The sequence below is a fragment of the Gopherus evgoodei genome, chromosome 1, assembly GCF_007399415.2.
Source record: "Gopherus evgoodei ecotype Sinaloan lineage chromosome 1, rGopEvg1_v1.p, whole genome shotgun sequence".
Taxonomy (NCBI): domain Eukaryota; kingdom Metazoa; phylum Chordata; order Testudines; family Testudinidae; genus Gopherus; species Gopherus evgoodei.
In genome coordinates this window covers 52,753,766-52,778,315 of record NC_044322.1, presented here as the reverse complement: position 1 = coordinate 52,778,315, position 24,550 = coordinate 52,753,766, and the positions used below count along the sequence as shown (strand labels likewise).

Genomic DNA, 24,550 nt, shown 5'->3' with positions numbered 1-24,550 from the left:
AGCACTGGAACGTTCCTTTGCTTCAGCAAACCATTTCTTCTATAGAACTGTTCGTTGCGAACCTTTCTATTATACGTACTTACATACGTACGTACTCCTTATGGAGTCGGTGCTGACACCGGCACTGGAGCAGCCGAGATTGCATTCTGCACCTAGCATCATGGCATTGGTGCAGAGCACCCTGCGGGTACTGTCATCAGACAGCAGTCCACCTCCCTGGCACGACCCAGTAAAAAGAGAGAGAGGTCGTTCTCCTGATCGCAAGGGCAAGGAGAGGGCAGGAGGCGAGTCTAGACCCATGAAGGGTGGCTCATCGCCTCCAAATGAGAGTCAGGCCCCAGCTTCAGTTGTGCAGGTTAGCCCATCATGGGATGTGTCAGCCACTTCAGATAGTGGCACGGGAGACTGGCACCTGGCGATGCCATAGACCCAGGAGGCCCTGCAAGTGGGCAAGGATGTTTTGTCCCTCCCGGTGCCACCCACACAGGTGACAGTAGCTCCCAGGTCAAGGGGTAAGCTTGTCTTTGCATCACCACCTCAGTCCCCGTCAGTATGGCACTGCTCACCACCTCAGGGAGCGTACCACCAGTGTTCGCCCGTGCAGAGCCACCACACCTCGGATGTAGGTCTACCTACAATTTGGAGCCCTTGGTGCCAGTCTCTGGGACTCCAACCATCACACTGTTGGCTCTGAGCATTGGTTGCCGATGGTATGGCATAGACCTACTGAGGCACATTCATCCCTGTGACCCCAGTACCAGGAGAATCACTCACCTTCAGATTGATGCTGCTTCAGCGGAAGCCTCTGTCAGGACTCTCGGTACCAGTCACCAGTCTATAGTCAGAGGTCATTGTACCAGTGATGACGCCTGTCAGTCACGCTCTTGCTCCCACTCTATGGGCCGGCACCAGTCGGGAAGCATTTGGCATGGATTGCCAGAGTACCACTGCAGATCCACCACACTCTGATGCTGGTCACCAGGATCTTGATGTGGTGGATCATCGCCCATGTACCGATCCCATTCAGAGCGTGGCAGTAGATGCTGCTGGGACCGAGATGCCTGCATCGCTGTGGTCCCAGTCTCCAGAACATGGCCCTCCATCCCCAGGTTTGGAGTCAGACTAAGAACCCCTGCAGGCAGAGCAAGGTCCTCCATTGGCACTGCCAGCGCTATTTGTGGCCTCAGGATCAATGGCCCATGCCATGGCACCCTTGGAACCCATGGGGGTTCATGCAGCCATCCCAAGGCCATAAATCGGTGTCACGAGTCTGTCACCCTCTGCCATGGTCTGCCACCCACCTGAGACAGAGGCCCCTGGGCATGAGACCCTTTAGATGCAACAGACTGGGGAAGAAGGCCATGCCAAGCAGGGCACAGAAGCAGTGACACCTGCTGTACCTGCATCCTGTTCCTCATCCCTTGATGAGGCCATCATGGGACCCCGGCCACGGTCCCCCAGGACGACGCCAGGGCTCATCAGGAACTTTTGAGGAGGGTAGCCTCGAACCTGGGGCTAGAGGAGCCCTCAGACACCCTATTCAATGTCCTCAGCTCAGCAGCCCCACCTAGAGTCACACTGCCAGTACTAGGAGTGGCAAAAATTAACAAGGCCTTCTGGCAGACCCCCTCTCACTACCCCCTATTTCCAAGCATGTGGCGCGCAAATACTGTGTGTCTGCAAGAGGATATGAATATCTTTTTATACCCACCCTGCCCCAAACCCATTTGTTGACTGCAGACACTACTAACGAGAGAGCCAGGGACAACTGGGGTCTACTCCCAAAAATAGAGGCAAAGAAATTGGACCTTTTTGGGGGAGAGGTTTATTCTACATCAAGGCTACAGCTGAGGGTGGCGAATCAGGCCCTATTGGGACCCTATGATTTTAATATTTGGCAATCGATGGCCAAATTTGCCGATTCCTTCCTGGAGGACCCCAGAAAAGAGTTCCAGGCCATCCTGGAAGAGGGGTGGGGAGTGGTGAGGGCGGCGCTGCAGGAAGGATTGGATGGGGCTGATTCTGCGGCACGGACCATGGCTTCAGCCATAACGATGAGGAGGGCGGTGTGGCTGCAGTCCTCAGACTTGTTGATGGAGGTCCAATAGTACATCCAGGACCTCTCCTTAGATGGTCAAGCTCTGTTTGTGGAGAAAACAGACAAACACAGGCTGAAGGACTTATGCACTACGCTTTAGACCCTGGGCCTATACACCCTGGGGCAGCAGAGGAAGCGGGTTAAACCACTGCCTCCTCTCCAGCAGCGCAGTCAGCCTAGCCAAGAGCCCTTCCAGAAGAAGTGCTATAAACGCCATCTGGGCCAGCAGCCCTCTACCTCGACATAGGCCAACTCTTTCTGTGTCCGGCAGGGGTCGAAGTGGGCATTTTGAGGGTGCGCTGGAGGGTGACATTCCAGCCACTGTCCTGGATCCTGGCCCCCTCTGGTTCTCCAACCGCCTTTCTTTTTTTCTCCCGGCCTGGGCATCTATAACTTTGGACTGTTGGGTCCTCAGTACTGTGGTGGAAGCTATACCCTCCAAGTTTTCTTTCTCCCTCCCTCCCATCCCTCTTCAGGGACCCCTCTCACAAGAGTCTACTGCATAAGGAGGTGCAAGGCCTGCTACAGGCAGAGGCTGTGGAAGAAGTCCCCCCTAGACCTCAGGGGCAATAAGTTCTACTCCTGCTACTTTATGATCCCAAAGGTCCAGCGGGGTCTAAGGCCCGTCCTGGACCTGTGAGACCCTCAGCAAGTATCTCAAGAAATTAAGGTTCCACATGGTCTCCCTGGCGTCCATCATCCCCTCCCTGTATCTGGGAGACTCGTAGTTGCTCTCAACTTGAAGGATGTGTACTTTCGTGTAGCAATCTTTCAAGGACACAGTGCATTACTCCCCTTTGGCCTGGCAATGGCATCAAGGGTGTTTACAAAATGTACGTCAATGGTGGCGGCTTATCTCAAATACTGGGGTATCCTGATCTACCCGTACCTGGACGACTAGCTGGTCAAGGGTAACTCCAGGTCCAGGACACCATTGCGATGCTGCTGAACACATGCAGGAGAGTGGGCCTGTTGATAAACAAGGAAAAATCAACACTAGTCCCTGTACAAAGAAAAGAGTTTATCAGGGCAGTCGTCGACTCCACTAGGCCGAAGGCGTTTCTGCCACATGCAGTCATCAGATTCCCTCTCACGACGGCCAGGGTCTGCCTAGGGCTGCGGGGCTACATGGCAACATGTATGTACATCTACCATGCAATGCTCCAGATGCAACCCCTCCAGCAATGGCTGGCTATGGTCTATGCCCAGTCCAGGGATCACCTGGACAAGGTCATTACCATTCCACTGGAGATACTCACCGCGTTGCAGTGGTGGACTAACCCCGGAACAGTCCTGGATGGATCCCGTTCTGTTACCAGATTTGCCCATTACTTTGGGGTATGTTCATTTATTCAGGTTACTCTTCTGTGTGTGTGTGTGTGGAGGGGGGCGGTGTTCTGTAATTCTATGAATATACTGCTTGTGTCATGTGTGTTTTCATATGGAGCTCTGCTTCTGCCTTCTCCAAGTCTCCTCCCAGTGGAGCTATCCTGCAGGACCTACGTTCCCCAGGGCTGGGTTCCACCAAACACGAACACAAACACACACAAACAAAGCACATCTGAGCGGACTGAGTCAATCAGCACTTTCAAGCTGACCCCCTTTTACGTCCCTGGATTCAATGGGTTGGATCAAGTAGCACTTTCAAGCTGACCTCCCCCTGCCCATGTGCCTCTGGGCTCAATGGACTGGGTCAAGCAACACTTTCAAGCTGCCACCCTTGTGTGTCCCAGATTCAGCATGTCCCTATCCCCACATCATAATTGTGCTGGTAGTAACCTACTTGATGAGCAAACCCCACAGTATTTTGGGCGCTGCAGGGATCTTTAGCTTAGATAAAAGAACTGTTGCTGCAGAGTAAGTGGGAGAAGCTAAAAACACAAAAGAGTGAAGTTCAGAGAGAAGCAACCAGCTTAACCATAAAAGTTACTTATTGAATAATAGTGATAACCACACAAGGAGGGCTCAACCAATATAACATACATTCTACCTTAGGTATTAACCTTGAATAAAGGAAAACAGAGAGAAAGAGGGAATCTCACCCAATCGATGAGGCTTGAACTGGTCGGGGTTCCCAGGTGATGGTGGTAGCTCATGGTCCTGAGTGCTGGAGACAGGCAGAGCCGCCAGCATAATCAGTCAGGAGAAGAGGGAGTCCCAGTGGAACTGATGCATAGTTTGGATCTAAGCATCAGAACACTTATTTGAACATAGGTAGGGTTTTTTGTAGAGAAATGACAATGGTTCAAGGGAGAACACTAGATTTGTTTATGGGTAAATTGATGACTCAAGGGTTTTTCTTTAGGCTAGACAATAGGAGCTGATCACTCTTGGCTATGGGTGGTGGTTTCTTCCAGGGAGTTCACAGTCCAGCTAGGCTGCTTCAGTATTTTGGATATCAATCAAGAATTCATTAATAGAATTGGTCTGATAACTGCTGAGCTGGGTGTGGGCAGGCGTACATTCATTAACGTCTGGAGCAGAGATTCCCATGATGCAGTGCTTCCCTGCTTTTTCTGGTCCCAGAGTTCAGTGCAGTTCTCTGTTCTTCATTCTGTATGCTAATCCCTGTCCCATCTTTTATGCAGATGAGGCTAGAGGAGTTGTCTCTGCTGTTCATTCTGTATGCAAATTGAGATGTCTTGTCACCCTTGTCAGGAGGGGTGTAGGTGTCTCCCAACGCCGTTCACTGCTCTCTGCAAGCCTTTTCTCTGATCGGTTTTGATTCAAGCAGAGTCTGGTGGGAGGGCGTGTCTTTCATGAGTCAGGCTAGGTACTGCACCCTGGTTCCCCAGAGCTGACTGGTGTCAGTTCAACAGCCCGTGTCCTTTGGCATCACTGATATTGGATGCCTCGGACCTCAGCTGTGGAGCGCACCTTGGCGCAATGCGGACACGAGGTGCGTGGTCTCCAGAGGAGGAGGTGATGCATATAAATGTCAAAGAACTCAAGGAAGGTGGCCTGGCCTGCAGGGTTTTTCTCCTGCAGTTAACTGGCCAAGTGGTTCAAGTGCTGATGGAAAATACGGCCTCGATATTTTACATCAACAGGCAAGGGGGAGCACGCTTGTCAGCCCTCTGTTAAGAGGTACTCCACCTATGGCATTTCTGCATCCAGCATGTGATCGACCTTGAGGCCTATCACCTTCCCAGCATCAGGAACACGCCGCTGAGGCGATCTGGCAGGTCTTTCTCACCATGAGTGGTTGCTCCACTCAGAAGTGGTCTAGATGCTCTTCCAGAGGTGGGGAACTCCCCGAGTGGACCAGTTCACCACCAGGCAGAACAGGAAATGTCATGAATTTTGCTCCCTGCAGGGCCTTGGCCTAGCTTTCCCAGGCACCTTTCTCCTATCCTGGTTGGAGGTCCTGATGTATGCGTTCCCGCCCATCCCGCTCGTCAGCAGAGTCCTGCCAGAGATCCAGAGGGACAAGGCTTGAGTCATTATGATTTGCCCCAGCCTGGCCGCGCTAGCATTAGTTGGTAAGCTGTTGGATCTGGCGGTAGCTCCCCCGCCCTCCCACCCCGGGCAACTGCCCAACCTCCTGGACCTTCTTTTGCAAGACCACGGTCACCTCCTGCACCCCAACCTCTCCTCCCTCCACCTCACGGCATGGATGCTGCATGGTTGAACCTGGAGGAGCGAGCCTGCCCCAGGGAGGTGCAGCAGGTCCTTTGGGGAAATAGAAAACCCTCCACTAGAGTGACTTACCTGGCGAAGTGGACAAGGTTCTCCCACAGGACATCTGAGCGTAGCATCTTCCTGACACGCTCTTCTCTGGAGTCAAGGAATACCCTTTCTTCCTGAAGAATCACGGCTTGGCCCTCCCTTCTATCAAGGTTTATCTAGCTGCCATCTCAGCTTTTCATCTGCCGATCCAGCATAGATCAGTGTTCTCACACGAGATGTCCACCAGGTTCCTGAAAGGCCTCAAAAGGCTCTTCCCTCTCATTAGGGATCCTGTCCCACAATGGGACCTCAATCTTGTTCTCTCCAGACTCACAGGTCTGCTATTTGAACCCTTAGGTGGGAAAGGGAACAAGAGCCCATCATGGAAAATCGCCTTCCTTGTGGCAGTGACATTGGCTTGATGAGTGTCAGAGATTAAAGCCCTAACCTTAGAACCACTTTACATGATCTTCTACAAAGACAAGCTGCAGTTGCGACCCTATCTGACCTTCCTGCCAAAGGTGATGTCTTTCTTACATATCAACCAGGACATCTTCCTCACGGTGTTCTGTCCTAAGCCACACACAACCAATGAGGCAAGGCGACTACATGCCCTGAATGTCCGCCGTGCCTTCGTGTTTTACCTGGAGCATACCAAGCCCTTTCGTAGGTCGATGCAGCTCTTCATCGCAACAGCAGACAGGATGAAGGGCCTTCCAGCTGTCCTCTCAGAGGACCTCCAACTGGATTACCTCATTGTGATGTCTGATTAAAATATACTTACGCAAGCCATTATTTCTACCACTGTTATATACTTGCAATGAATCTTATACAGAATGTAACTTGTGGCCAGAAGCAGTTAAACAGTTTGCAGGCTGGATGACCCAAAGCCGACCTTTAAAGTCATGCTAGAAATGTATGTGAATAGTAATTAAGGCCCTTTATATAAATAGGCTAAAACTTTCAAATGCAAACCTGTGAAGTAATAAAAAGTAGTAGTAGTAGTACTTGTGGCACCTTAGAGACTAACAAATTTATTTGGGCAGAATTGTGTGCATCTTGGATGCTACTCATGTAAACAGACAGTTCCTGTCTGTCACTGTAACTATGAATTCAGAGATCAAAAGGGAATATTAACATTTAGATGACTCTCTTGGGTGAAATGTTAATTGTCTATATGTCTCTTTGAAGTTTGTGATAGACAGCCTAATGGATAAATTGCCTTATGTTAATTTGTGTAATTACTGGTGGTGGTAAGAAAACAGAAGGTTACATCAAAAGCCTATTGTTTACCCAGGTCTGCACGGTCGAGTGGATAGTGAAAAAACTATAAAAGATGATTGGGTCCTGATTCTGTCATCTCAGATCTGCTTGAGGCTTCCTACAGGAGAAGCTTGAGCTGTAAGGACTGAGATCGCAGTTCTAACTGGATCGCCCTAAAATATAAACATTGGATTATAACCATAGGTTATAAGAGACTCTTTGCAACCACAAAGCTAACAATCTCTGCTATGAATCTGAACCTTAAGAACTAAATTCATGTCTGTATGTACATTGATCTTTTTAACCATACTCTCTCTTTTGTTTAACTAAATTTTAGTTTAGTTAATAAGAATTGGCTGTAAGCGTGTGTTTGGGTAAGATCTGGAATATTCAATAACCTGGGAGGTAACGTGTCTGATCCTTTTGGGATTGGTAGAACCTTTGATTTTATGATGGAATAAGATTTTCAGAAATCTTCATATTTGACTTAGGTACCTGGGTGGAGGCCTGAGGCTGGATCACTTTAAGGGAGCTGTGTTTGGGTTTCTGAGTAACCAGTAACGTAATAAATAAACTGTTTTATGCTGGCTTGGTGAATCTAAGTATTGGAATATCCACCAGCTTTATGAGGATTATCTGCCCCATTCTTTGCAGTTCACCCTCATTGAGTGTCCATAGCTGTCCCCCACTGGGACCCCAGTCATTCATGCATCCGGACCTATTACAAGGTGGCGCAGGTCCAACTGCCACCTCTGGAGAATGCAAGTGTCCTCCGGCGCCTCCCTGGCGCATGTCCTCATTCAGGACATTTGCAGAACTGTGACGTGATCTTCAGTTCACACGTTCACGGCATCCTATGCCATCACCCAGCAGGCCAGAGATGATGCTGGGTTTGGCAGAACTGTGTTACAAGCTGCACGTCCATGAACTCCTACCCACCTCCATTCATACTGCTTGGCAGTCACCTAACATGAAATGTACATGAGCAAGCACTCGAAGAAAAGACAGTTACCTTTTCTGTAACTGGTGTTCTTTGAGATGTGTTGCTCGTGTCCATTCCATGACCCGCCTTCCTTCCCCACTGTCGGAGTTTCCGGCAAGAAGGAACTGAGGGGTGGGGGGAGCCAGCGGTGCCCCTTATACCATGGCATACGTGTGCCATTCCAGGGGGTGCAGGAGCCGGTGCCCTGTGGATACCACTGAGGGAAAAACTTCCAACACCGGTGCATGTGGTGAGCATAGACAACTAACCTGAGTTGCTCATGTCCATTACATCTTGAACACCAGTTACAGAAAAGGTGATTTGTCTTTTATCCTGGCCAGTCCTGATTTCAGGCCACTGGCTATCCTCAAGCAAGAAATTCATAAACCCAGTCACTTCACTGAGCTTCATAAGTGGAGCTGTGAGGTGGCAGAAATGGGGGAAATAAAACAGTTCCTTTTGATCTTTTAAAAAAAAAACACACACAAAAAAAGCTAAAGATTTGAAGGAATTGTTCTGTATCCTTGTGCCTGGAAAACTGAAAATATGTTAAGTGCTAATAAGTGGTGTACAATCTAGGGTGGAACGTTTTTGTCTTAAGCAATGTCTCAAATTTCATTTAAAAATACACTTTAAAATTCTCATAGCACAAAAAATCATTGTACAAATTCAGTCTTCTATACACTACCATTTGCCTTGACTGTTTTGTGTAATAGTGACGGAAGATAGATTTTTCTGCAACTTAAAAATAATTCTTACACTGAGACTCTGGGTGCATCAACACAAGGAAAATAGAGATAAGCTACATCTAGACAGCTAATCTTGACAAAAGGAAAGGACTATAGCTCATAGTGCTCATCAGGCATGTAAGCAAAGGTGCTGTGTTCTTGGTTTTATGTTTTGTTATTGCTGTGGCTTTGTTTTATGTTTACCTTCTCATAATGAAAGATCTGTTTAAATTAAATGAGTTAAAACAATGTCAAATGTTTTCAAACCTAATGTGTCTCTTTAACAGAAGAACACAATACTTTCCCCTGTGATATTACATGCATTCTTATTATTTTTAACAGTTGTGGGATATGACACCGGTAGTGTCTTGATGATACGTCAGTGGAACTTAAAAGGCGGTATTTGCTGAAGAAACAGATTTCCTAACCCTAATCGTATTGCAGAAGATAAAATGCTGTGTGTATATGGCAGATAAGGAAGGAGCTAACACATCTGTGACGATTTTTCAAGTCATCGGCTAGATCAATGGTGAACATTTGCACGAAGACTCTATTTCAACTTTGTTCTCAAAATATCCGAGAAGGTATTTTTTTAACTAACGGTTTGTACGATCTGGCTGTGTTCAGTTATTTTGAGTTTATCTGGAATATCTGTGTGCAGTGCAATGTATACTTGTTGCTTTGTGTGGAAGGGTTCTTTGTTTTGTGTCTGGGCTTGTAAGAAAGTTTCCAATCTCAACACACTGTACAAAGCTATCGGAGTTCCCCAGAGAGAGTACCTATTTATTTGATGTTTTTGCTAACAGCCTCTTCAGTGGAGCAACTCTGAGCAAGGCCTTGCACCTTTTGCTTACTGCTTCGTACAGGATCTGTGGAACTATTTCACCCATCCGAAAAGGGCTCTTCCATCTACTTGTTCTAGCAAATGTCACCTTGAGATGGTATTTTATTGTTGCATAAAATGAAATTCAGTTCCTTCTGTCTCTTCCCTTGCCACACAGGTTGCAAAATCAAGGGGCTGGGTTGCTTAGCAACTAATCTTACAATAGCTGAAATAGTTTTCCAGCCCAGAGCATTAACAAGGAGTGTCCATACTGGTTTGAATTTGATGAGGCCACACAGGCTGATTCAAATTAAATTGACAGCAGCTGTGTAGTTGTATAAAAGGGTGTCTAAACAGGCTTGGTCGGGCCCAATCAAGCCCATTTCTTCCTCATGAAGCATCATGTCAACGTTTACATCCGTCTCTTTCGCTGGAGAGAATCTTAACTTTCCCTTTCCTGTTCCCCACCCAGTTATTCATATTTATTTTAAAGTTGCTGATGGTTTTTATTAATCGTGTGTGGTCCAGAAACTAACGTTGCTGACTCTCTCTCACCCATTGTCCTGCTGTCGTGTTTGGCAGTTTCTTTTTAAAAATAAAAATGATTAAAAAACCCACCCTGGTCCAAATGACCTTTTTAACGGGATATTGTCAAGGTTCATAGGCGGGAAAGTTGTCCTCCTTCCACAGGGGTCCCATCTGGAAGGTCCTTGCTTTCTGGATTCCTTGAATGTTCTGTTTATAAATAAATTATTGTGGCCCTGCTTTGAAGAAACTAAAAGTGGAAAGACTGCAGCAGGTACTACCAGACCTTTCATATGGGGCCACTGTCAAGGTAGGCACCATGATCTGGGGACTTGGATACACAACTGGTAATCAGCAAGTCAGTGGCACAAGCTAGGTCTTCCATGTGACTTTGATGAAGTGACTTGCCCCTTTCTGTGCATCATCCCCCCACTGTAAACTGGAATATAATGATACACACCCACCTTTGTAAAGCACATTGCAGGCTGCGGATGTCAAGTGCTGTAGTGCTAAGTGTGCACACACCTACTGTTGCCCCTTGCCTGCAGTAGGTAACCTTTTTTTTTTTAATAGGTGAACAAAATATAGTTAGTTCTCTAGTCATCATCAGTTGTCCTAGTAAAGGGTGAGTAAGTAGGGTTGTGCACACACCAAGGTTGGTCCATCTTCCTGAGAATTCTGTGTTTTGTATTTATAGGTTTGCCAATCCTCATATTCTCCCTGTTAAAATGACCCTACTCTTGCTTTATTGGACATGCTATCAAGTATCTGCTTCTCCTCTAAGCAGCCCATTTTAACGTGTATTTTCAAACACAATAAAGACTTAGTTAAAATAATATTTTCCAATGTAAATGTTAATTCTTTTGCAAACCATCCTGCTTTCTCTCATGGTAGCTGGCTGCTGGTTTTCTCCCACCTTTGAACGGTTTTCCAGTGGGAGGTCATTACACCTGCTCCATATTATGAGACTCAGGCTACACTTAAGTCATGGGTATTTTTAGTAAAATTCATGGACAGGTCATGGACAGTAAACAAATATTCACAGCCTGTGACTTGTCCATGACTTGTACTATATACCTCTAACTAAAACTTGGGTCGGGGGTACTCTGGGGGCGGGGGGGGGGGGCAGGGCTGCTGGGGATGCTAGGGGAGGGCACGAGTGCACAGCCCGGGATCCTCGCTGGTGCTTGGGGGAGGGGAGAGGGCTGGCAGGCTCCCTACCCAGCTCCGTGAAGCGACCAGCATATCCCTGCAGCTCCTAGGGGGAGGGAGGAAAGACCAAAGGAGCTCTGTGTGCTGCCGTCGCCTGCCCATGAGTCCTGGCTCCACAGCTCCTGTTGGCCACGAACCTCAGCCAATGGGAGCTGTGGAGGTTTGCCTGCAGACAGGGGCAGTGTGCAGAGTCCTTGGCCCCTCTGCCTAGGAGCTGCAGGGACATGCCGGCCATTTCTGGGGATCCCCCCACAAAGTAAGCATCTCCCTGAGCCCCCTCCCACATCCAAACTATTTTTGCTGCTGGGCAGAGTCACGGAGGTCACTGAAAGTCCCAGAATCCGTGGCCTCTGTGACAGACACGCAGCCTTAATGATGACTGAAATTTCTTCTGCTGAAAAAGCTATGCAAGATAACTCAGTGGTTTGCCAATGTCCAAATGCTTGTTGCTTAGCTGGGGTGAAACTGCTGGATTATGCTACTCCACAGTACCTTGGAAGAGTCAGGCTCCTTTCCTAAAACAAGATCCACTTTGCTGCTGCTCTGAACAAGTATGCAGCAGGATGGTGAAACATCCGGAAATACTGGGCTAAACAACTCAGACCAGTGTCTTTTGTAAAAATGTATACACTTAGCCCTGGTCTACACTACAGAGTTAGTCAGCATAAGGCAGCTTGTGTCAACCTAACTCTGCAAGTATCTATGTTGGTAGGACTACTTTTTAATGTAACTCGCCCACTACATGGACTTAATAACTCTACCTCCATGAGAGGCGAAGCGCTTTGGTCAATGTAATTAGGTTGACGCAGTGTCAGTGTAGACACTGCATTGCTTACATTAACTGTTGCTGCCTTTCAGAAGCCATCCCACAATGCCCCGCACTGACAATTCAGTCGGTGCAAGCGGCCCTGGTGGGGTTGTGCACCGCCAGCACGAACGTAGTGTGGACATGCAAAAGCGATTTAATTACTGCGGTGGCTGTACATTAACATCACTTAGGGTGAGTTAATTTGTAGTGTAGACATGCCCAAAGGTAAACACTAAGAGGGCAGTTCAGCATCTGGTGTAAATTATTATAGTTCCATTGTAGTCAGAGGAGCAAACAATTTACACCAGCTGAGGATTTGTCCCTGTCTTTTAACTTCTCCTTCATAGGCTGTGTAAATACAAATCCACCTAACAAAAAATAACCAAGTTTTTACCCCCCAAAATGAAGGAGAACCAGAGACACCAACATCCACAAATCATTTGACTGTAAGAGGATTGACTGTACTGTGAAAACAGACTTCTCTGCAGATTATAATGAAGTCCTTTTCTTGATCTTTACAATTTAAATACTGTGGATGAGAGATTAAGAAATCCCATTCTGTGGGTCGGTTTGTTTTTTTGCATCTCTTTGTGCATAGGAAAACATAAGAGCTAAGGGAGTCTGTTCTCCTCTTGATGTAATCAGGTAGCCCTCATTGGAACTGTCTTTTATGTATGTGAATATGTATTGATATCAAGCAAGAAAAATAGACCTGTCTTTCTTGACCTGCAGTTCCTTTATCTCCCAAATAAAAGTACAAGGATTCGATACTGGGAGAGTTAAGAAGAACGTCCGATCTCTGGGGTAAGAGTTAGACCTTGTCTACACTATGGGGAGAGATCAATCTAAGTTATGCAACTTCAGCTACGTGAATAACGTAGCTGAAGTCTATGTAACTTAGATCTACTTACTGCGGGGTCCACACTACAGTATGTCGACAGATGCTCTCCTGTCAACTCCCCTTGCGTGTCTCATTCAAGTGGAGTACAGGAGTAGATGGGAGAGCAATCTGTGTGATCAGTTTAGTGGGTCTTCACTAGACCTGCTAAATAGACCACTGATGCATCAATTGCCATGCATGGATCCCTTGGTAAGTGTAAACAAGCCCTTAGTGTCAGTTTCTTTCAGCCCTTTGATCAGCGTGGATCCCAAAATTCCTGTTGCCTACTCCATTCTTTCAGTTATAGCTGTGAGGAGAGACCCTCAGTGCAATTATTCTAAACAATTATACTTTTTCTTTTTACTTGAAGGTGAGGAAAGGGCATCTTTCAACAAGGATGTTAAATTACATCTTAAGAAGTACAAGCAGAAATCCTCCATTTTCTTGGGGTAGTTGATTACAGTTGCAGTTTACTTTAGTTGCATGATTTTTCCACTGCATCAAAGGAATGCAGAAAACACTAGCCTTCCTCCACTTTTAAGTTTAAATTTATCAGATTTTCATCGATCCTCTGTTAGCTTTTTCCCCTTCAGGGAATCTACCCAGTCTGTGTGGCTTAAAAACCAAAGATTACTGCAATGCTTACAGAAAATAAACCCCACCATTATTGTGCATTGCACTGACGATAAATGAGTGTGTTGGCAATTGACCTGAGGCAAGATATTAATATAGCTACTTATGTTCCTGCTCGGTATTGGTGACTAAAGGAAGATATTTTTGTGGGTTTGGAGGAGAAGCTGAGACGTGTAGTGTTTTTCTTTAGGGTAGGAACTAGGAATGAGATGAAATTAGGCAAAGGAAAATGTATGCTGACTACTAGCAACAGTTTTCTTAGATAACAGCAATAGTCTCCTGAGGATAGAAGGAACAAACTCATTGCATGGGTCATTTCAAACTGGACAGAGGGCTAACAAACAGTACTGTAGGGAAGAATTCTGCACTAGTAACAAGAGACTAGATGGTCCAATAGGTCTCTTTTCTCCCTCTTTTCTATGACCTAATGGTGATCCTGAAGCTTTTTGACCTTGATATCAAGCAATGGAAAAAAAAAAAAAGGGTGGTCCTTAACACTCTGTGGTGTGATCCTTGAAGTGGTATCAAAGGGGATAACTGTTAAAGCTTAGCCCTGGCAAGGTTCTTAAACATATACAGTATTGGGCAGAGGGTGGGGAGCATTTTTCGTCAGTGTTGGGTTGGTTGCTGATGAGAAGGTGGGATGTCAGACATTTGAAAAGGATTCTGTGTAGTCTCATCTAGTTGCAGAAAGAAACTATTGGTTTAAGCAAACTACAGGAAATTATTGCATGTTCTCATACGCAGATTGCTTCCATTTCATAAGACTTCCATGTCGGTGAAAAATATTGAGATTTTTCTCAGTCCAAACCATTAGGGCTGCTATAACTATTACTTTAGAATGCTGTGCATGAATTGTCCTTACTGTTTACAACAGAGCTTGGAAAAAAGGACCAGATTAATTATCAGCATGTAAATCTTTCTATTTTGTAGTATGTAGGAACTAACTGTGCAATAAATGTGTACATATTCCATGTGAGTATCCTGATTCTTTACAGAAGACTGCATTAACCAGCTTAAACAAATGGTGCATATTTTTTTCAAGAAAGTCTTTTTTCATCTTTTCACTATATGCCATGCATACACACTTAGATATGTTAAAAAACCAAAACCACACCCCTAACCACATTTCTAGGAAGACTGGAGTGCTGACTGCCCTGAGGAAGTGGTTTGGGCATAAGAGATAAGTATCACTTTAGTATTTGCAAGCTTGCTGATTTTGGATGAGCCAAAAGTCTGGCAAAGCACTGTGTGAGAGCAGATGTGTTACAGAATCACTTGTATGCAGTATTGATGGAAAAGATGGGGCCAGATTTTTCCTTATGATCTCCCACATGAATGACAGTGGGAACTCTGCATGCATCCAAGGGAAAAACGTTTCCTCCAGCTTGGGACCAGTAAAGACCCAAAATTCTAATAATCAGGATTCAAAGAGATTCTCCCTTAATTTTGTGTGGCTACTTCAGCATCTTCAGTTTAGTGGGGGGTGGAGGGGTGGGGATTTTGTGGTTTTACATTTACACATTTTTTTTCCAGGCATCTCTGATTTTCTCCATTCCATTTATTTGTGTTCAATGAGACTGAAATCTTTTCCTGTTGGGGACAGAACTCAGAGCGCCATTGGCAAAATAATTCAAAAGAAAACAGTGCTGAGAGAGAGAATGTTTTCAGACCGAACTAAGAGTGGAGATGCATAATAGTCAATGGGATACAAAGCTGAACCCAGTTCTGCTGTTTTAGCCTTCTTTATTAATCACAGCATGCCCAGAGGCCCCTGTCACGACTGGGATTCCATGGTGAGTAAGGACTGTCCTGGTTGTTAGTGCTAGCCTGGGACTCTGGAAACCTGGAGTTCAATTCCCTGCTTTGCCAGAGACTTCCTGTGTGACCTTGTGCAACTCATTTAGTCCCTCTGTGCCGAAGTTCCCCATCTGTATAGTGGGGGCGATAGCACTTCTCTACCTCACTGGGATGGTATGGAGACTCCAATACTACAGTAATGGGAGCCAGATAACTAATATTTTGTGAACAGTCAGGATTTCCTTGAACAGATCTGAAATGCCCCTTGCCATTTCTCTAAGAAGATGAATAGCACTTCTGTGTCCCTCTGCCAAGAAATTGTCACTGGTAATTACTTGGGATTGTGGTTCTCAGTCAGTGGAGTATTGGTGAACATGGAAAAACTGAGCTAAGTAAATGTAGACAGACAGGGATGAAGTGGATCCCTGATGTTTTAGGGTGGAGTAAAAGAAATAGTTTGTCTTTAACACTGTGAATCTGGTCACTTACAGCACGTTTGTAAAACTCATTCCTTCTAGTCTGGCCTTTGGTAAATGTTCAATACAAAAATAATATTGCATCAGAGAGAAAGGTGTAGCCCTGATGGTTCCTTAAGACTAGGACAAAAGCATGCAAGCCACATGGTGATAAATTGCACTTACCAGGCATCCGTGTGGTAATATTTCTGCCTTAGAAAAGCTGATTTTTATTGACCAGCAAATGGTATGATTCGTTTTTCCAAAGGATAAGCATTATTTTTCACTTTCCCTTTATCAGTCTGTTTTCTGTGTTCATTATATTGACCAAATAAAGCTCTTGCTAACCTTCAGATTGGTATAGATTTAGTTTTTAAAACAGGAAAAACTTATTGATTTCTGTTCCAGTTGCTTTTCCTCTAACAATTCTACTTGGCAGTTTATAATTCTTGTGGGCATAAATGATCCAACTACCACTTTGTGGTTTCTATATGTAAATGCATGTCTCCAAGATACTTTAATACGTTCTTCAGCACAAGTTTAACAGTTTACTTAATTTATTTCCATCAAAATCTGTCTTTAACCTCTCCATCCTCTTGCTTTGTTTAATTTTTAATAGGGAGATTTGGATATACAATCTCATCTGCCTGTTCTATCTATGCTGAAATAAAACTGACTTCTTCTAAACAATGAGTGAACAAGGTCATTCTTTTAATGAGATGGGTTTTCACTTATCACACTTGGAAGGGCCTGAGCAGCCAATGACAGTAGGATGTGTGAGCTGCCAGATTCTTGGCATCATCTTGATTGGCAGCATAACGTCTCAGCTGCCACTAAGGCTTCAGAACTTTTTTCCTGAGTTAACTTCTTGGCTTTACTTATTAATGAGTTAATAGGAGACATTGGCAGAAGCAAGAAAAACCCAACTTCTCTGAAAGCTCCTTTTGTGATGATGCCCAGGCCCACAGGCTCTGCAGGTCTCCCTTTGTTTTATCAGCCAGTCTGCACCATTTGATTAAGCAGCTGAGTGGCATATTGGTGTGGCTGAGTGGTCTTTGACCAGGTTAGCCACACCAGTCCATTATCTAGGGCCTGGTCTACACTACAAACTTAGGTCAATGGAAGCCACCTTATGTCTCCCTAATAATGTATGCCTCTACACTACCAGGTCCCTTCTGCTGATCTAACTCACCTGTAATATCAAGTTAATGACCACCTAGTGAGGACGCACTCCACTGACACAATAAGTGTGGTGTGGACATCCACGACTGACTTAATTACTGTGGCAGCTGGATGTTGACTTAACTTTATAGTGTAGACGTGCCCTAGGAGTCCTTCGAGGCTGTTTCCTTTGGAACGAGAGGGGCCTGTGTTTTTAGGTAATCCTTAAAATCAACCAGTAGTGGGGGGGGCTGATAAAGGTTTAGTTTTGCCAGTCAAACTTCATCCTCCCAGTCCAAAAGAAGAAAAACTGTGAAGAGCCTTAATTGTTCAAAGTTCCCTTCTTCACCTAGCTCTGCAGAAACTAGCAGCTGTGGAAACTTCAACTGGTTGGGGCGTATCCTGTTAGAAACAGTGCCACCTTCTAGATTGTGCTATAATGTCTCCTGATCAGCTGCTGTTTGTCTTCCACTTTCTTTGACATTGGGTACTGTAGAAATCCAAATACCTGACTTGCCACTACTGCAGTCTTTGGCTCGTCTGTCCTCGCATCTTTTTTTAAAGCCTGCCTTATATATCCCATCGGGTTAGAAGATAGCCTTGTTCAGGGAGAGAACGTGCTATTTTTTACCTGAAATATCATCTGACACCCTGCCTTTAGGAATTAGGTCTGTGAACCTGCATAGGGGGATATAGAATATTGATACTGCCCTACTCTAGAAATATTTCTTGGGTTTGGACACATTTATACTGGAAGTTCCATTTTTGTTTTTTACTTAGCTTTTTCTTGGTTTTCCATCCTTTCAGGTACCTTTCCTCTCCACTTGTCTGTTTGATTTAGTGCCATAGTGGCTGCTGCCTGCCTACAATGATTTTAGACCCCTTTAGTCACATCCCAGAATTCTTTCCCCTAACCAGTCACTGGTGTCTGTCCAAGTGCATAGTAAGTGAAAATCCACCAAAAGCAACCTCATGCACAAAAGTAGGATTATAAAGTAGTGTTGGATCAAACTGGCTGAAAAACAGGAAATGTGCCCAGATTTAGAAGCCTCTCCCCCATTTTCATCCAAATTCAAAACCTTGCAAAATTGACATTGGGAAGACTTTGACAAGCTCTAGTTTTGGACGAATTAAAGTGTGACCTAATTTAATTGGGAAAATATGATTGTGCTATGTATTAGAGAGAGAGTGAGTTCTATCAGAGAGCTTTGCAGAAGGGAGAACATACCAAAAATGGGGGGTCAGAAGGGCAACTGAAGACTCTGGGTTTCTTTTACTAAGGTTTACAAATGCTGAGGGTATGGTGAAGCGTTGCCAGTCCTTAATGAAGTTGGTGAGCAGTGATTTTCCTACAAGTATCCCTTCATATCCACTATTGCTTGGGTTATTAAATAACATTCATTTTCCTTTACTGAATTAAACATTGACTAACGTTGTACTGCCACAGATGCTATTGTATTTTAACAAGTGACATTTTTCCTAAAATGTAATCAGATTGAGTTGAAAATTGTATTAATTGGCCTAGAGGAGAAATCCACACACACGATCTCAAGATGGGATTTTTACATGTAATCGGTGTTTGCCTAACTCTGCTCCCATTGAAGTCTCTGGTGAGCACTTGTCAAAATACCACCCTTAATCTGAGTCACGTAGGGACATATTCCCTTGCAACCTTACTTGTACCATGGTACAATAGTAATCTGAGAAATTCTCATTTTATGCATAGTATAGAAAACTGGCATTTCAGCAGCAGGCAAATAACTGTAGATGGTACTTTGCATTTCCTTCAAGGAACTGTAATGAAGGATCTACACTGTAAAATCATTTCCAGTTCAGTGGTACATTCTACAAAAATGTGTGGTCACTACAAAGTTACTGGAAGTGTCCTGCACCTGCTTTTGAGATTAACAGCACCAAATGTGATATGGTACCATTGTTATCGGCAGAGCTCTGGTGCTAGAAGGCAACCTATTTTGTTTACAATTGTTGTTTACAGGTTTTGTAGTTAGACTAACATTTTTACATGGAACAAGTTTGCCCCAGATGCAAAATTCAGGACAGGGACACTGTCAACTTGAAAAAATCACCTGACCATAATTACATTAGCATTCCTATCAAAGATTAAAAGTGTTCAAGTTTGCTTTCCTGGGGAGAGCTCAAAACACTGTATAATTAGTTCAACTGTAGTGTTGATGGTGCGCGCCCATCTTCAGAGCCTGCAAGGGGTGGTTATCATCTAAACAGGAATGTGTGCCTTGAGAAGGTGCAGGGGAGTAAGTCTAAGCATGGTTAATGGTGTTGCTCTCTGGCCTGTGCAAAAAAGCTATTTACATAAACAGGAGCACACAGCCCCTTAACTATTGATCGGGAGCTCTTAAGAGTAAGGGAAAATATAAGGACTTGATGGGATTTTTTTTTTAAATAAGACAAAGGTAAGTTTGCAGTGTGTCTTGGAAGCTAGCATCAAAGCTCTAGACTGATTGTAGGAAAGGTGAGGTGAGGGAGAACACCTGTGCTGGCATTACAGACTCAGGCTGAAAGTTACATATCCTGGAAAAATAACTTCACCAGTTCACTAACTGTTTATGTTGCCTTCCTGTGTCTGGCTGTTTAGTTGTTTTTTTTATAAGTATTGAAAGTGCATTGCTTAACAAGTGCTGGTCCTCTGTCTACATTGAATATTCTGTCACTAGTGTCTCTTGCCACTAGAATTTAAGATGACAATGAATGTATTTGCTTACATGACACGTATAACCTAATGTGCATTATTTTAAAATAAAGCATCTCATGTGCGTCCTGATGCCATACCTCATTCAAACTTGCGGTGAGGAAAAAGGAATGTTTTTAAAGGGGAGAAGAATTGTGTTTAAATGTTGAACTAAATGCAGTAGAATGCCAATGTTATGAAAAACTACATATTTGGTTTTGAAGTGCTGCCCTAGATTTAATTGTTGATTACAAATGCACTTCAACTACAAAATATGACAGCTGGCATTTCAGTACACTATGACTAAGTTTTACGCTTTCATGATTTTGATCCTTTCCACCTATAGCCTATGAATGGAAAGAAAGTAAACAGGTATTTAAGTATGGAATATGGACCAAAAGACATTAAATGCACTTTAGTTTTATGCACTGTTTTAGTAACTTACATTATACTACGGCTACTGGAGTGCAAACTTACTTTAGCTAAAACACAAACATTACGTTAATAAGCTCTGCAGCCTGCTAGATTAGGAAATGTTACTACTGCGTATGCTTTCTGTATAAATGCTTGTCCAAATAATATGCGTCAATTTACTAAATTGTCTGGTACAGGGAACTCTCTCTCCACTGTTAAATAGAAGAATGGCCTCTCTCATTAGTGGTTATTAATTATGAATTTTGGAATCTCTATTTTCAAACTCTCTCTTCAACCACAACAAAGCTGGCAGGTGTGAAGGGTAGTGTTCAGTCACTGCAAACTGACTAAAATATATTTAGTTCTCTAAGAACACTGGCACCCACATGCCATTTGTCAGAATATTACAGAAGGGTGAGGGTTTGGTATATTTTTACACTGGTAGTAGGAAATTCCAGTTGCACAGGAATTTGGCTTACTAAAAGATTATTCAGTAATGAAAAACATTTAAATTCTGCAATGTACTATTAAAATGCTGCTGAATGTGATTGTTTACCTTTGTCTAGAATTTTCCCTCCAATTTGTCATCTTTTCAGTAACTGTTCAAACAGTGTAATAAATTGTTGATGTAAGACCTAAAGCTTTGGGAAATAAATGTCTGTGTAAATCTTACTGTTGCACTTTTTCCACTGTAATTTGTATGTGAGAGAGAATCCAGTTCCCAAAACATTGTCTCTCTAGCTCTCATACTACTTACTGCTTTTTAGATTGTTCTTTACCAGTCTTCTCTTCAACACTACAATAACCTTAAAGTGATCAACTGTTAGAGGGCTTTCCCTCGGCCCTCCCACATCCCTGTCATGCAGACAGCAAGCAGCAAAAGACCAGAAGGCTGAAGCGCAGACAATGTGATGTTTATTGGGGTTAGTTTCCAAGCAAGCATATTCTGAAGCCCTTCAACCAGTTGGGCTTATCTCTATCCACCAATAGAACCTGTTCCCGTAGGTTCTGTTCCCAGCTCTGACTCCACAGAGCATTTACCCTGTGTCCCTGTTCCTTCCCCCCCCCCCCCATTAGTAAGCATGATTCCAATTTCCTCTTCCACTTCCTGTTTGACCCCAGATTATATAGTAACATTAGCTGTACCTTAACCAATCATTTTACTGAAATTTAACTAAACAATCCTAACATTGTAACATTCTCTAATCAATTATATCCTGCTACCGTAATTAACTTATCTAGCAAAATTAATTATACAGCAGACAGAAAAACTAAGGGATCCAGACAGATTAACAATAGAAAAGTAGGGGCCATAAATATAAAACAATACAGAAATGAGGGTTTCACAACCACTGATAAGTGATTTTTTGCCAGACACGATGCTATTAAACTAACTTTTCTTTAACCATCTTAAGATCTGTTTATCTATCTGGTGGTGATGGGCACTATCAGGACAGGATTGTCTTCCTAACAGCCCAATACCACCTTATTTCAATGTGACTGGTTTGGGATATGAGGATGTGACTATTCACTTCCTGGCTTATGGCTGCCTCTGTTGCTTAGCCGAAGGCCTCAAGCTATCCTAGTGGGAGAAGGCCCCTACACAAGTGGACTTCTGATTTTTGATTTGTTTCATACCTCTAACTAGCTGAGTGATGAAAATACACCTAAATTCTTAAACTATAGACCTTACAGAAGGCCTGATTATCTATATTCTAACATCTACTACTCTGTATCTTGCTAGAAGCTTGTTGTACTACTAAGATCACATTTTTGTTTGACTCCTTCCACATATATAGAGAGCAGACTGGAAACACACAAGTTTCTTTAAATCAATCTGTGTTAAGTCTTAAATTGGATGCTTTTGAACACAATGTAAAGGACTTTTGGGCATACTCCTTTTTTAAACTATGTGCACTTCACACAGTTGGGACACCGTTTTTGTGAAAGTCTCATAACACTTAAAATCTAGACATAATTATTCCTCCTTTGGGCAGTAGCATGGCCTCAAGCAAGCAATCTTTGTATAGCCCAGAAAGACAGCTCACTCACTTTGATCTCCCTAGTAAACTATGGGTTTGTCTGCATGGCAGCAAAGTGGTCTAGAGGGGGTATTTACAGAGGACTCTAATGCAAACTAAGTACCGTTTTAGAACATGCCAGCAGTGTCTACACTGAGCAGGTATAGTGCTCTATAACTACTCCCCCCCCTTTACCCCCAGCACTTTGCCATGCAGTGTAGACAAGCCTTAAAGGTGGTATTCTTGCTGCTATCTGAGAACAAACTAAACCTGTCTATAAAAACTAATTACAGTCTAAGGTATATTAAAATAATGTTTGTAACTTCCAAAGGCTTGTTCTAAAAAGTTTATTGCCAAAGACTGGTGTTTAAAAATGTACTGCTTTTGCAGTGTGGCTGTGTGCATGTTGCCTGAAGCAGGCCAAGAATTAGGCAAAGTTCATTAGTTCCCCATGGTAACACTTCAATTGTCTTATTCAGCATAGTCCTTCAATTCTGAAAGTAGACAGCTAAAATGAATTTAATGCCCCTGTAACCTTTTAGTTACCTCCCACGATTAGCTGAGTTTGCATGGCCTTACTCTCACCTGGCCAGCACTTCTGTCTGTAAGTAACATGATCACAACAGGATGTATTCAGATACTGGTATGTGAGACTGAAGGCCTTGGCTACACTCACACTTTACAGCGCTGCAACTGGGGTGTGAAAAAACACCCCCCTGAGCGCTGCAAGATACAGTGCTGTAAAGCGTCAGTGTAATCAGGGCAGCAGTGCTGGGAGCACGGCTCCCAGTGCTGCATGTAAACCACATCCCTTACGGGTGTAGCGTGCAGCGCTGGGAGAGCTCTCTCCCAGTGCTGCCGCTCTGACTACACTCACACTTCAAAGCGCTGCCGCGGCAGCGCTTTGAAATTCCAAATGTAGCCATACCCATACAGACCCTTGCTTGGGGCATTTTAGTAAGTCCCTGAAATGGAGGGGGATCAGAGGGTGGAATGCAACTAGTCCTGTTACATGCAGTAAGCTCAGCATATAGAAGCTATGATGTGTGCACCCTTGTGTTAAAGCTGTCGTAAAGCCTTTAGGTGTCACATGTAACAAGCATGTACACTTTCTCCTGTCCTTCTCTTGCCTGTAAAGGTACAGCTATTTTCAAGCATTGTCATTACCACTACTGAAGGGAAACTCCCATCTAGATTAGGTTTTTACTTTAGTATGTGGCTCTGTGATTCTCTAAATCAAAGCTTCAACCCCTTGAGGCTGGAATGGAATATAGTATTTCCTCCCCTGTTCATTGAATCAAGCAGCAGGAATTTGGCAACAGCTGCAGAGCTACCCACACAGAAAATAGTGGTCCACTTCCTCCTGTTTTCAGTAATTAGTTTACAGAAAAGCTCAAGGCCTTAAACCTGACTGTTTGTTTACATGAATTGTGTAACACTTGCTGGTTCAGTTATGGACCTTGTAGGAAGAGGGCTTATCAGTTTATGAAAGGAAAGACACTCCAAACTGAGTGCAGTCTACACCCCTGTAAGCAAACTAGCTGCTACCCCCAAACTCTGTACAGGACAGAAGGTTCTTACCTCTGGAATACAGCATTTAAGAGCACTTGCTATATAGATAGAGGGAAAGGTACTGGTTTAGCCTCCAAAGTAGCTTGCTATAAATAAAAGATCATTTAGAAAAATCAGACTGAAAAGGACTAGAATAGCCTTCCCAGACAGCAGTCTAGCACTTCTGGTCTTGGAAAAAGCACCGTCTAATGACCAAGCACTTCTGACCTTCATTTTTCACATACAGACCAGTCCTCTACTGGTATAAAGCAGTGGTTGAGTTGTGAGTGCAAGGGGAGAATACTGCCACTATCTCCACTCTCTAGGTTTTGCTAAAGTCTAAGTAAGTCAGAGATTGGCAACCTTTCAGAAGTGGGGTGCCAAGTCTTCATTTGGTCACTCTAATTTAAGGTTTTGCATGCTAGTACTACATTTTAATGTTTTTAGAAGGTTTCTTTCTATAAGTCTCTAATATATAACTAAACTATTGTAAGTAAAGTAAATAAGGTTTTTAAAATGTTTAAGATGCTTCATTTAAAATTAAATCAAAATACAGAGCCCTCCCAGACCAGTGGCCAGGACCCAGCCAATGCGAGTGCCACTGAAAATGAGGGGTTATCTACCCCTGAACTAAGTGACTGCCCCTAAACAGGTGGGGCTGCAGTCACTAGGAAATGAACTTTAATTAGTAATGGTGCTAGACTACAACCTGCTTGTTACAGGGACATATGAGCAACTCAATGCTGAAATACCTCCCTCTGCTGTTTCCTGTACATACTTGAGGCAAGGTGAATGTACCTTAATGTATGACATGACAGAG

General features: G+C 44.0%; 2 protein-coding genes across 2 annotated transcripts in view; one reads left to right on the top strand and one right to left on the bottom strand.

The window, feature by feature from the left end:
• WDFY2 (WD repeat and FYVE domain containing 2) overlaps positions 1–11,146 on the top strand; it is a 125,183-nt gene extending 114,037 nt beyond the window's left edge. The window contains exon 12 of the mRNA XM_030564340.1: positions 9,083–11,146. Within this exon, the coding sequence (XP_030420200.1) occupies positions 9,083–9,112 (30 nt within the window). The 3' untranslated portion in view covers positions 9,113–11,146. The remainder of the gene's footprint in view (positions 1–9,082) is intronic.
• Positions 1,774–24,550, bottom strand: part of DHRS12 (dehydrogenase/reductase 12) — a 54,976-nt gene continuing 32,199 nt past the window's right edge. The window contains exons 10-11 of the mRNA XM_030564358.1: positions 2,988–3,067; positions 1,774–2,141 (exon numbers count right to left, since the gene is read on the bottom strand). Of these exons, the coding sequence (XP_030420218.1) occupies positions 2,127–2,141; positions 2,988–3,067 (95 nt within the window). The 3' untranslated portion in view covers positions 1,774–2,126. The remainder of the gene's footprint in view (positions 2,142–2,987; positions 3,068–24,550) is intronic.